General features: G+C 33.9%; 1 protein-coding gene across 1 annotated transcript; it reads left to right on the forward strand.

Moving 5' to 3' along the window:
- Nucleotides 1-7,520: 7,520 nt before the first annotated feature.
- On the forward strand, nt 7,521-10,457 carry LOC128548266 (uncharacterized). The gene is made up of 2 exons (XM_053522749.1): nt 7,521-7,577; nt 8,446-10,457. The coding sequence occupies exon 2, from the start codon at nt 8,468-8,470 to the stop codon at nt 9,791-9,793; it is 1,326 nt and encodes a 441-aa protein (XP_053378724.1). The 5' UTR covers nt 7,521-7,577; nt 8,446-8,467; the 3' UTR covers nt 9,794-10,457.
- Nucleotides 10,458-13,436: the final 2,979 nt, after the last annotated feature.

The following is a 13,436-nucleotide window of genomic DNA, read 5'->3' on the forward strand; positions in this document are numbered from 1 at the left end:
TAACTTCCCGTTAAGTGTCTGCCTTACATGTATATTAGGTTACTTTATACATATAACAGGAAAATGTATTAATTTCAGTTATTGCAAGGTAGTAAATAGCTGGTAGTATATATTGTGTTAGTAAAGACGTGCTCTTACTTTTACATCTCTCAATGTTTACTCAGATCATATATACAACATGTCATGTTAGTTTTGCAAATTAACGATTTTATGACAAACTTACATAGTATTTAAGGTGTGCAAAATCGTCTATGTTGCGAATAACAAATTTAAATGCTGTCATGGTTTCCGTCTCAAAATTAAGCAGGTATTTAAGATGACAGAGTAACAGGTTATTGTCGATTCCACTTTATACTATTCTTCTGTGTAAGCACGTTAAAATTAAATAAACATAAGTGATGTTTTATTATTAGCATATTCTAGACAATTTACTATTTAAAATTAAAACTGTATAGTGTGTAGATGATACTGTATATTGTAAGTAAATGTATATTCGTAAAATGTATAAATATACTGTGCACTTCTTAATAAAGGAAATACAAAAGAATGATAATTTTGGATTTGTTTAATGTACATAATCTGTAACATTTTCTACATATTATAGATGATACATGTGCACGCGCAGGCATGCACGCACAGACACACACACGTGCGTCGGGGTTCAATATTAAATAAAATCATTGTGCATTCTAACATGACGGCTCACAAATCTTTAGTATTTTCTTATGCTGTCATATGGGGGTGTCAGGGCTGTTGCACATTTCATTCACTCTCTGTAGAACAAACTAGATCAAATCTGAGTCATCTATTACTTTGCTTGGTTGCATTGTATGTTTCCAGACGGCCTTCTTGTAGCTTTTTTTAAACTGTCACAACAACAGTCTTTAAGTGTCATATGGCGGCCCTAAATGTTTCCCCGAACTAGACCTAAAGTATGTGTTTTTACATTTTGTGGCCCGCTGAAATCATGGAGTCCATTTAATGAACATGTATAATAGAATTCCGCTTAAGCCGGCGCTACAGGGCGTGGGTGGTGTTTCCTTGGTTTTCATGAACAGATTAAATCAAAATAAGTATGATTTTATTGTGTTTGATTGTGTTCTTTGTGTCAAACAAATTAGATGTCATTTAATACGTTCGTATGATAAAAGATAGGTATAACTGAATTCTATGTTGGTGAAATTGGGTTAAATATCTCCCACAGATAAAAGTATTCTACTAATTTCAATTATATTACCAACTGATATAGTGGAAGATGCATTTTATAAAATGAGTGTTTCAGGCATTCAACTACAAAACTAAACTAGGCGTAGTAAGGCGGCATAGTATCGGCAAACATTGACAGGGAGTCGGCAGGATGTATATAGAGGATATTACATGAGTGTCTTTTTATATTGAATTAATAAACGAGTTTAGTAAAATAATAAAATGCGAGGCTTTTATTCAACGAGTTTAATAAATTCAATGTGGAAAGTCAAAAATGTAATATTCTTTTTATCACATGTAAGCTTTTCCTCTCGAAGCATCAAGAATTCTACTTTCTTTTACTATATAAACAAGTCAATTTGCTCAACGTCTCCTATACTATAAACGACGTCGACGTCAAGCTTTATTACACTAGACTGTATTATCATTTTTATGTAATGGCTTTATTACACTCACGCGACGTCAAATATGTAATAAACATAATTAAAAATGCCGTAGTTGTTGAGCTTATCCAAAGTGACGTAACGCTGCAGAACGCAGTCTGTCGTGGCGCTGCCGTCCGTCTATTACGTCATTCCTTTGTTTGTTTTCCAAAGGTTTTGGATTATTTTTTCTATGTTGGTCTGTTCCATATTTTTTTCTCGTCCTATTACTATCAAATACCCATCAACAAGATAAATATTTGGTCGCATGATGGGAGTACACAAACCTATCATATTTTTTTCATTCATATGTAGCCTCTTTCATTTTAAAATTGCACAGTACATCATATTCATAATAGTCGCCATTGCATTTTACCACCTGAAACTAAATGCTGCTTACAATATGCAAGTGCTTTTTATAATCACTTCTGTGATCAAACTAAACTTTAAGGGTACCATAGTTTGATCCACACAAATTTAAGTATTTATCAAAGCCTGTTATCTACAACTGTGTAACATTTTATTTAGACATTGTAGAGAACAATCATTGGTCTTCTGGATAACAGAACCGTTTGATATTCATAAGAACAGTAAAACATCTTTTCAACATTTTTGTTTGCTTTTGTTCAAATACATTAAATAGAGATGGGTCTACCCTAAAAGATTTAAGGGAATAACTTAGAATCGACCGATAGATGGAAGCCAAAATAAAAGCAGTGTTCAAAAGTAAAAAAAAAAACCTAAATAGGACCATTTCCGAACGACTGTTCAGACAGACAAAATATGGCCTTAACTTGTTTCAACTCTTTGTCATCGATATAGAAAATGCACACTTTTCTCGTGACTTACACTTAACAATTATTTTATAAGCAATCCGGAGGCCAAACCAGAAAGTTTAGTTGCATCAAACTTAAGACTGTTTCAATTTCATTCACAAAATTTTACGACTTAAAAGAATCGCTCCTGCAAATATTTAAATTTTGTATTCTTATCTGGAGGTACTAGTTCTCAGCGAGGATAACTTTGTTTACAGAAGATTTGAAGACAATTGTAATATTCGACAGTTAGAAATAACAAAAAACGTTAAAACTGGTATCGCATATTCATAACAACCTATGTAGAATATTGTTATAGTCATCATTTCATTTCATCGTTTTAGGTTGAGAATTAGGCCTTGAGAAACAAAAATGAAACAACACCAAATCATAGACAGAAAGAGTTGTTTAACACGAAAATTGAACAGCATGTAAAACATGTATATTACTTTACGAAACAAGTGTCAATATACTGATATAAACATTGAATTTCAGAAAAGGACTGCCTAAAGAGGCCCCACTTCCGGACAGTCAAACGCCTTTAAAAACTCACCATTTTCAAAGAACTGTTACACATGTTCGTTTTGATGCATTTGCAATAGCGTGCGAGTGGTGAAATTTTACATAACAAGATGGAACACAGTTTTCAGCATTTGTTTATCTTTATTTCTTTACAAATAGCATTCATTTTCAAAGGGAGACAACTTTTTCTCGACGAATACTTAAAATATTCGGAAAAAGTTGTCTCCCTTTGAAAATAAATGCCATATGTACTTAAAATGTTCGGAAAAAAATGTCTCCCTTTGTTCAATTTTCATGTCAAACAACTCTTTCTTTCTAGGATTTGGTGTTGTTTGATTTTGTTTCTCAAGGTCTAATTCTCAAACTTAAAAGTATTTTCAGACATTTTACTGACTGTTCAATGAATATTCGCTGTAGAGAAAAGGGCGGGAGTGTTGGGGGAAGTGGCAAAAGGCAAAGATGAATATTCAAAAGGGGAAGTCACGCCCCAAAAACGCAGTCTCTCTAGACCTCAAAACACAGTAGAGTTAACACAGACACACACAAGACCAACACGTGTGTGCACACAATGACAAAAGGATAGCTCAAGCCAATATATGATGGGTACCTAACCTAACGCATGAGCCAAATACATTCATATATAATCACGCTAAAGTATTCGATGTTAAACAGATTGTAAGATACCTTATTCTTGCAAACAATGTAAGCGGGTAACTACAGAAACACCATCTAAATTAAAAAATATTTTCTGCGGGGGCCTCTCATTTAAGATTATATCCAAGCTATCCTTTATAACAAATATATCGTGCTTTGAGTACTTTCATGAGTGGAAAACTATTGATGGTAAAGTCTGAACGGGTTTGTTTGAAATCTAAAAAAGAATTTCTTTCAGTTTAAAATTTTTGGTATGGGTTGCCTAAGATAATACTAAAGAGCACATGAATCTCTTTCACTCAGAGTTTTAGACTCTTGATTATTCTTTGATTTTGAATTTACTAGAAGTATTGAAAGCAGACTTGCACTATTCTATTGAATTTTTTTGTGGAGACTTAAGTTTGCTTTAGATATTTCATATGGTCATTTGTAAATATCAAATATTTTGTTTCCATATGGAGACGAAGAAAAGTATACATATTTAATAACTCGGCGCACTAAGCTATCATTGAAAAAATTCTGAAAGTCGAATTTGAAATGTTTATGTACCAACACTTAATTAACATCTTATTTTGTTAATACTCGTATATCCTTGATCATAGTTCGTAACTTAGAAATAAACGATGACACTAACAAATCGATTCGATACAGGTGTAAAACATACAGGTATAAAAAAAACAGCTGTAAAAAAGTACAGTTGAAAGTTTCAACTGTAAAATTGTCATGTCTCAAAATTACAGCTGGGGGTGCATGAGTACTGTCAAGAGCTGAGTGGGCCATCTTAAATGCATTTTGGCGGGATATAACTGAAATTCATACAGACACCACATCGTCTAAAATATTGGAATTTTAACAATTAGGGAGTAAGTGCAAGTGTTTAAATATCTAATACAGTTGTAAAAAGACATTTTTTAAGCAAAGCATTAACTATTTACATTATATTTGAAGCTGATAAGTTTAAAAAAATAGTTACAAGATTGTCATATGTTTTCGTTACAAAGAAAGTTTAATAAACAAGATATGATGCATAGTTACTACCGTAACTTTGTATCCTACTCTTGAATTTTGCACTTACTATACTGTTACATAATGTTAATACTGTAAGTTCTAGTAATAATGGTAATGATTAAAATGGTCATTTTGTGAAAACAGGCTGGTATCAATGTAAACTTTATTCACAATCGATGCGCCGGTGTAACATTAAATATTGACCCCGTTGAAAACTGACCCCATGGGTCCTTTTTTAACGTTGAGAATTAACCCAGCCAACATTTCAACATTAAATTTTGATCAAAATGTCGTTAAAAGCCTATCAGTCGTTAAATTTTTATCAGTAATGGGGTTTTAACAGTTATTTAAATTTAAGTTAAACGTCGGAGATTGTCTGTTTTTAGAAGAGAAACACAATGGAAAGAACCAGAAACTATCGCAGGCTCGCTGGGTAGCTTCTTTATAAATAATTTCACAAGGCCGAGCCCGGGCTCAAACCGCTAACTTCCCCGAGGTAGGCTAGATCATCTATATGTTGAAAAGGAACTGTTAACGAAAGTTAACCACAATGATTTTAGACAGGTAGATAGGGCGTGGTCGGACTTCGGCCGGCACGTCAAGACTTCCACACAGGAAGTATCAAGATTTTTATAAGGGATATCTCTGTAAATTATAGTGATATCTCTTTAACACAAAGAGATGTATTTTTATCTTATACAGATATCTCTTTATGCGTCTTAGTGCCAGGTTTGAAATATCTTATCTCATAATTAGGAGTTACTAAATCCTAATTACGAGATAATAGAATTAGGACTTAATAACTTCTAATTATGAGATAAAGTCCTAATTCTATTATCTCATAATTAGGATTTAGTAACTCCTAATTATGAGATAAAATATTTCAAACCTGGCACTAGGACGCATAAAGGGATATCTGTATAAGATAAAAATACATCTCTTTGTGTTAAAGAGATATCACTTAATAACTTCTAATTATGAGATAAGGGGCCTCCGTGGCCGAGTGGTTAAGGTCGCTGACTTCAAATCACTTGCCCCTCATCGATGTGGGTCCGAGCCTCACTCGGAGCGTTGAATTCTTCATGTGAGGAGCCATCCAGCTGGCTTACGGAAGGTCGGTGGTTCTACCAAGGTGCCCGCTCGTGATGCAATAATGCACGGAGGGGCACCTGGGGTCTTCCTCCACCATTAAAGCTGGAAAGTCGCCATATGACCTATTATGTGTCGGTGCGACGTTAAATTCAAAAAAAAAATATGAGATAAAAATATTACAATATCACCATTTTTCTAACCTTTGATCAGTTTTATTTTTTGTATAATATCAAAGTAAATGCACCAACTGTTCTTGTAAATACTTATTATATGACATTTTACGAATGTGTAAAATCTTCCTTTTAAGTTCGTTTATAGAATGTACATATATGGCTTTTAGATACAGTCACTTATAATTCTCTTTAGAATTACCACATATTGTAATGTTTTTTATGGTGTATATAAATTGTAAAATTTGAATTGGGATGAGACTTTAATAGACTATAAATCCACCTGGCACTTGGACGCTTTCATATTAAAGCGATAGCTCTTTTGTGCAATAGATATCTATTTTAGACGGTTTGCCATAGCAAAATGTGTAACTGGCAGAAGTGGTAAACTTATACTCGAGAAGCTTATGGGGGACACGTGACTAATGGATAGACGCCTGATCAGTTTTTGTAAACAGCAAAGTAAAAAAAGCGCGTTTGAAAATACACCGGCGGCTTTGATGCTGTGTTTCATTGGCTGAGCTAAGAAAAGTTTGAACTACATAAAAGATGCCGCAAAGAAAGATCAGAGACGCCGACGCCGCGTATGAAGCGACGTTCTTTTAACCAAAATGAGCGCCAAAGTGAAAAACGTTTCACGTTCACATTAGCACTTTGGTCTACAAGCACGATGGATGGTCTTCCAATAAGTGTCTTACTGTCCTTTTCCACAATTTATTTCGGTATCAGTATTTGCTAGATGACTTTTTGTTAGCAATATTCTCATTCCAGTGCATAATTGCAAGACTGCTTTTCATAGTGTAAGCAGAGTCATGCATTGTCCAAATTCTTTTGTTTTGATACATGTTAATAGTGTTATTGAAAGAATCCATGGCATAAAAAATGTATTGAGCATTTCTGTAAAAATGTTGCTTTTAAAGAGTGGCAAGTAGTAGTTGCCGCGAAAAACTTGAAAGAAGTACTTGTTTTGCAATACTATTTTGAGAATTTGATTTACAAAATCAGCGCTCGACTATTCGAATCTTTGACACAATGGAATTAACTATTATAATAAAACAAGGGCCATAATTTGTATAAAATTCCAGCACGAGTTGTCTTACTTTATTATTTTAATATGTTTGATCACTACTGGGGTTTCAATCCAATACATCACGTTGAAAATTGATCAGTCATCCGTTGAAAAAGGACCCTTTGGGTCAATTTTCAAAAGGAGCAATATTTAATGTTACACTGGCTTTACTGCAGTTTCAAGGCTACGTGTTATTTAATCACGCGCTTTTTCCAAATGTGTCTTTTGATATCTGATAGAAAGTTTAAATCTCATGAAAATAGTTAGCACTTAAATATACGTGTTCATCGTATCATGCAGTTATTGTTAAGATTGGCATGCTTCGCTTGATGACTAAGAGTTGTATGATCAAATCATAGAACATCATGATTAACATGTAATAAGTTTCACAAATGATAAAATCATCGTGCATTTGTGCTCGACTGTCATCGGCAAGTTGTCATGAATTTAAAATATCGTGCTGCTCTAAATTACCATATTAACACGATTACACCATCGGTCACCAGTATAAAAATACTGTTCATGTTTCTGAGTGCTATATTATTTGTAACGCAAGCTTCAGTGAACTGACTAAAACACTTCTTTCTAGCGCAAGTGTTACTGAGCTCAACCACCAAAGGTAGGTTTGCTTTATTTGTTTTTTTTTTTTATTTATATCTATGTTTGTACTGCCAATATTTCTCAAGAAGGAAATTACCAGGAAAATGTGGTAGATTTTATTTTAAAAATTCAAACTGCTGATTTTAAAAGCACATAATTATATGAACTAAGTGTAATAAACCGCTTTCATTGACAAACGCGCAATTGGTGTTGCTTTTTAGAATATAATTATGATAAGCAACATAACATGCAATCAGTATTGATTAAGCAAATATCTATTAGATAATATTGATAGATATATTCTTTCTTGTAAATATGCTTTATTGCATCAGAAATGGATGTTAATTTGTCATTCTGTAAGTTACTATGAATAAGGAGTTCGATAGAAATATCTTAGTCTAGGAGAATATAGGCAATGACCATCTTTTTCTTCAAATATTCAATTTGATTCACTCACACCCTTAAACGTTTTACTTTTTACCGAACCTTTAAATATACATATTAAGTATTATTTTGAAAGAAAACGCACTACGTCTATCAACTAATAGAACTTATTATGCATCTTAAAATATCTGGTTTCACATTAAAGGTACCGCACATCGAATTATTACAGTTAATCTTTAATAAAAAAAAAAAAAATATGCGAATTTCTATACATTAGTCATTTGGTGGTTATTTAATTCATACATGTACTACAATGAAATAATCGGGTTCACTTAAGAAGATGCTTAACTTACACAACCCTACAAATTAGAAATATTAATAAACTCAATAATTAGTTTACGACAGTATAAGATATCAAAAGTAAGTAGAACTTTGAAAACAACTTCTGTCTCAAGCAAAATATTTGATGCTTGTTATGTAAAGAAACAAAATATTTATTTCAGGCAAAAGTACAGGTTAATCAAGATGGATTCAAGGAATACTGGCGTTAATACGATGTCAAATACATTGCCATATAGCAATGAAACAACACCAACCAATGCTCAGCGAGCTGAGGAAGACGAACTAATCATTTTCCCTTTCTATTCGTTTGAAAGACAAATGCACGCGATAATATGGCCAGTTTTAGTACTTGCTTTGCTGCTTGTAAATGTACTGGTTATATCCGTACTTCTACGAAAGAATATGCGAAATACCACCTACATGATATTGGTAGCCATAGCAATATCTGACACGCTTACTGGACTTCTCACACTGCCTGGTTACATAAGCGTTTATCAGAACATAGATAACTTCATTTCGACCTCTGACTTTATTGTGTTTCTTGAACACTATCTAATCTACTCGGGATATGAGTCAAAACCACCTGACAACCTGGCATCAAACTATTCCAATGGTTTTGAACAGTCACTAAAGAATCAAACGCATTCCCCAATGGCAAATACATCAGAGCACAAGCTAAGCGCCGCGGGACAAACCATTCTCAACAGCTATGCTACATTTTTAAAGAGAAGCGAGTCGGATGGTGTTTTATTTCTGTACCAAGTTCAATGCAGAGCAATTATGCTTTCCAAATACTTTATCCTAAGAGTTATGCATACAATATCAATTTTTCTGACGGTATTTCTTGCTATTCAGAGGTATATTTCAGTTGCCTATCCTCTTAAGGCGGAACGACTATTTAAAAAGACAACAGTGCTAATAGTATGTGTGCTAATTTTCATTCTGTCTCCAATTCTACATATACATCATATTGTTGTAGATATGGCTGACGGAGGTGTGTGTGGATGGAAATTTTCAAAGGACTCTGTTGGAGATGGTGTGTACATTTGGTCTTTATTTTTCTTTCGCCATTTTGTGCCTTGTGTCCTTCTCATAACCCTAACAGGACTCTTTGTAAAGAACCTTAAAGTGAATGAGAGAAAATCTGGGCGCATCGAAAAATGCAATAGAACTCCTTCGAGGTCAATCAAGAGCACACCTGAACGAAGGCGTATAACCGTTATAGTGGTAGCCGTCGTTGTAGTTTTTCTCATACCAGAAATACCTTATGGAATCTATCTTTTCCTAGAGTCACTGTCGTTTCATTTTGATAACATAGAATTGGTTGGAAATCTGAAAACGAAAAGATATATTCATTATTGTTACGAGTTTCTCCTTTTAGTTTCCTTCCACGCGAATTTCTATATCTTCTGTCTCCTGAACAAGTGTTTTAGAAAGAATCTTAAAGAAATTTTCAAATCCCTAACGCACGTCTTTGGGAACCTTTTCGAGAAAAACGAAGAAAAGTAAGCATTGAACTGACTTCATCTGGAAGATGTATGAAAGTTTCAACAAGTGGTGTTACGCAATCTGCCATTGAAGTCGAAATCGGACAGTTCGAACGGCCCGGAGGAAATTGCTAACTTCCCGTTCTGCGTCTTCCTTACATGTATATTAGGTTACTTTAGACATATAACAGGAGAATGTATTAATTTCAATTATTACATTTGCTTGCAATGGTAGTAAATAGCTGGTAGTATATATTGTGTTAGTAAAGACGTGTCTTTACTTTTACATCTCTCAATGTTTACTCAGATCATATATACAACATGTCATGTTATGTTTGCAAATTAACGACTTTATAGACAAACTTACATAGTATTTAAGGTGTGCAAAATCGTCTATGTTGCGAAGAACAAATTTAAGTGCTGTCATAGTTTCCTTCTCAAAATTAAGAAGATATTTAACATGACAGAGTAACAGATTATTGTCGGTTCCACTTTATACTATTCTTCTGTGTAAGTTCGTTAAAATGAAATAAACATAGGTGATGTTTTATTATTAGCATATTCTAGACAATTTACTATTCAAAATTAAAACTGTATAGTGTGTAGATGATACTGTGTATTGTAAGTAAATGTATATTCGTAAAATTTATAAATATATTGTGCACTTCTTAATAAAGGAAATACAAAAATTTGATAATTTTGGATTTATTTATTGTACATAATCTGTAACATTTTCATCATATTATGATGATACATGTGCGCGCGCAGGCATGCACGGACAGACACTAACATGACGGCTCACAAATCTTTAGTATTTTCTTATGCTGTCATATGGGGCCGTCAAGGGTGTTGCACATTTCTTTCACTCTCTCTAGAACAAACTAGGTCAAATCTGAGTCATCTATTACTTTGCTTGATTGCATTGTATGTTTCCAGACGGCCTTCTTGTAGATTTTTTTAAACTGTCACAACAACAGCCTTTAAGTGTCATATGGCGGCCCTAAATGCTTCCCCGAACTAGACCTGTGTGTTTTTACATTTTCTGGCCCGCTGAAATCATGGAGTCCATTTAATGAACATGTATAATAGAATTCCGTTTAAGCCGGCGCTTCAGGGCGTGGGTGGTGTTTCCTTGATTTTATTTTGTTTGATTGTGTTCTTTGTGTCAGACAAATTAGATGTCATTTAATACGTTCGTATGATAAAAGATAGGTATAACTGAATTCTGAAGTGGAAAAAAGCAAGGATGAATATTCAAAAAGGGAAGTCAAGTCCCAAAAAACGCAGTCTCTCTAGACCTCAAACCACAGTAGAGTTAACACAGACACACACAAGAACAACACGTGTGTGCACACAATGACAAAAAAGGAGAGCTCAAGCCAATATATGATGGGTACCTAACCTAAAGCATTAGCCAAATACATTCATATATAATCACGCAATAGCGATCCTATTCTGTCATTCATTTCCCATGAACACCGAAAAAAAACAACATACAGTTGAACTTCGTTCGCTCTAACTCGACGGGACCAGCAAAATTCGTGCGTGTTATTGGTAGTTTGAGCCATCGAACAGAACGCACTATAAACGGATTTTGCCGGGACCTGACGATGAGTTCGAGCGAATGGTGGTGTTCGAAGTATCCGAGTGCGAGCGAACAAAGTTTGACTGTATTTTATTTCTTAAATGTTTATGGAATGTGCTAAAGTATCCGATGTTAAACAAATTGTAAGATACCTTTATTGTTGCAAACAATGTAAGCGGGTAACTATAGGAACACCATCTAAATTAAAAAGTATTTACTGCGGGGACCTCTTATTTAAGATTTACCCAGGCTATCCTTTATTACAAATATAACGTGCTTTGAGTACTTTCGTGAGTGGAAAAATATTGATGGTAAAGACGTTACGGGTTGGTTTAAAATCTAAAAAAGAACTTCTTTTAGCTTAAAATTGTGGTATGGGTTGGCTAATATCATAATAAAGAGCATATGAATCTCTTTCACTCAGAGTTTTAGACTCTTGATTATTCTTTGATTTTGAATTTACTAGAAATATTGAAAGCAGACTTACACTATGTTCTGTTGAATTTATTGATGGAGACTTAAATTTGCTTTAGATATTTCAGATGGTCAATTGTAAATATCAAATATTTTTGTTTTCATATGGAAACGAAGAAAAGTATACATATTTAATAACTCGGTGCACTAAACTATCATTGAAAAAATATCTGAAATGTTTATGTACCAACACTTAATTAACATCTTATTTTGTTAATACCCTTGATCAGAGTTCGTAATTTAGAAATAAAAGATGACACTAACAATTGTAAACAGATGTAATCGAATCGATACAGGTGTAAAGCAGGTCTCAAAAATATAGCTGTAAAAAGGTAGTAACAGTTGAAAGTTACAGCTGTAAAATTGTAATGTCTCAAAAATACAGCTGGGGGTGGGGAGACATGAGTACTGTCAAGAGCTGTGTGGGCCATCTTTAATGCAGTTTAGCGGGATATAACTGAAATTCACACAGACACCACATCGTCTAAAATATTGGAATTTTAACCATTAGGGAGTAAGTGCAAGTGTTTAATTATCTAACAGAGTTGTAAAAATCACGTATTAGCAATGCATTAACTATTTACATTATATTTGAAGCTGGTAAGTTTTAAAGAAATATCTATAAGATTGTCATATGTTTTCGTGACAAAGAAAGTTTAATAAACAAGATATGGTGCATAGTTTTTACAGTTACTTCGTATCCTACTCTTGAATGTTGCACTTACTATACTGTTACCATATTTTATATATTTAGATCATGTATTTTGTCATTTTTATAACAATTGCTATCCTTTCTAGAGAACTACAATTCCTCCTAAAACATTTTGTACCTCTGTTTTCGTCCCTTAGACTAATGCTCTCTTTTCACCACCTGTAATATCGTTTCAAAGAGTACCAAAATAAATCACACAGTGCTTCACAGCAAGGTCAGAATATACCCATACCTTCAAAAGAACGGCAAATTTATAAAACAGTCCATGCGTTAACGCAAAGCTAAAACAACGACAGTTAACATTGTTGCATCGCGGCTACACTTTAACCACCTCGTAGTACAAACACGTAACACTTATATTTTCATTGCATTTACCTGTAAGTTTATAAACACGATCTACATTTCGTCTAAACACAACTTTTCATCAGTTCGTTGCGGCACTCTTTAAACCGGAAGCAAACAACGTCGACTAACGAACCTTAGTTACCAATTGACAAGTGTTCAAGCATCTACCATATGTGTAAAGTGAAAACGTCGTTTTAGTTTGAATGATTAGTAATACCTGTAAACCCTTTAAGTATGATTGGTGATACGATAATACCAGTGACCAAAAACATTGATTTACAACAACGATGGTATCATGTAAAACTAATTAAAATGTGTAATTTGTTTGAACTTTGTTAACCACATTTGCATATTTTTGTACTTATTTGGTCATATATGTATCGGAAAAGGCCCCAGACCCCCGTAGCAATTTGGGACTGCATATAGATTCTGGTATAGCTCGGTTCCTGAAAGAATTGGCCTCTCTACCTATTTAGCCTACTGGCCGGGCCATACGATTCAAGTTTGTAAGGCATATGATTAAGTGACAAAACTCGCTATCTTATGGCA

Source organism: Mercenaria mercenaria, chromosome 14, assembly GCF_021730395.1.
Source record: "Mercenaria mercenaria strain notata chromosome 14, MADL_Memer_1, whole genome shotgun sequence".
In the NCBI taxonomy this organism is placed as follows: Eukaryota; Metazoa; Mollusca; class Bivalvia; order Venerida; family Veneridae; genus Mercenaria; species Mercenaria mercenaria.

What these genes read in the sequence shown, in the direction of transcription:
- LOC128548266 (XM_053522749.1), top strand. Translation starts at nt 8,468, where the DNA reads ATGGATTCAAGGAATACTGGCGTTAATACGATGTCAAATACATTGCCA.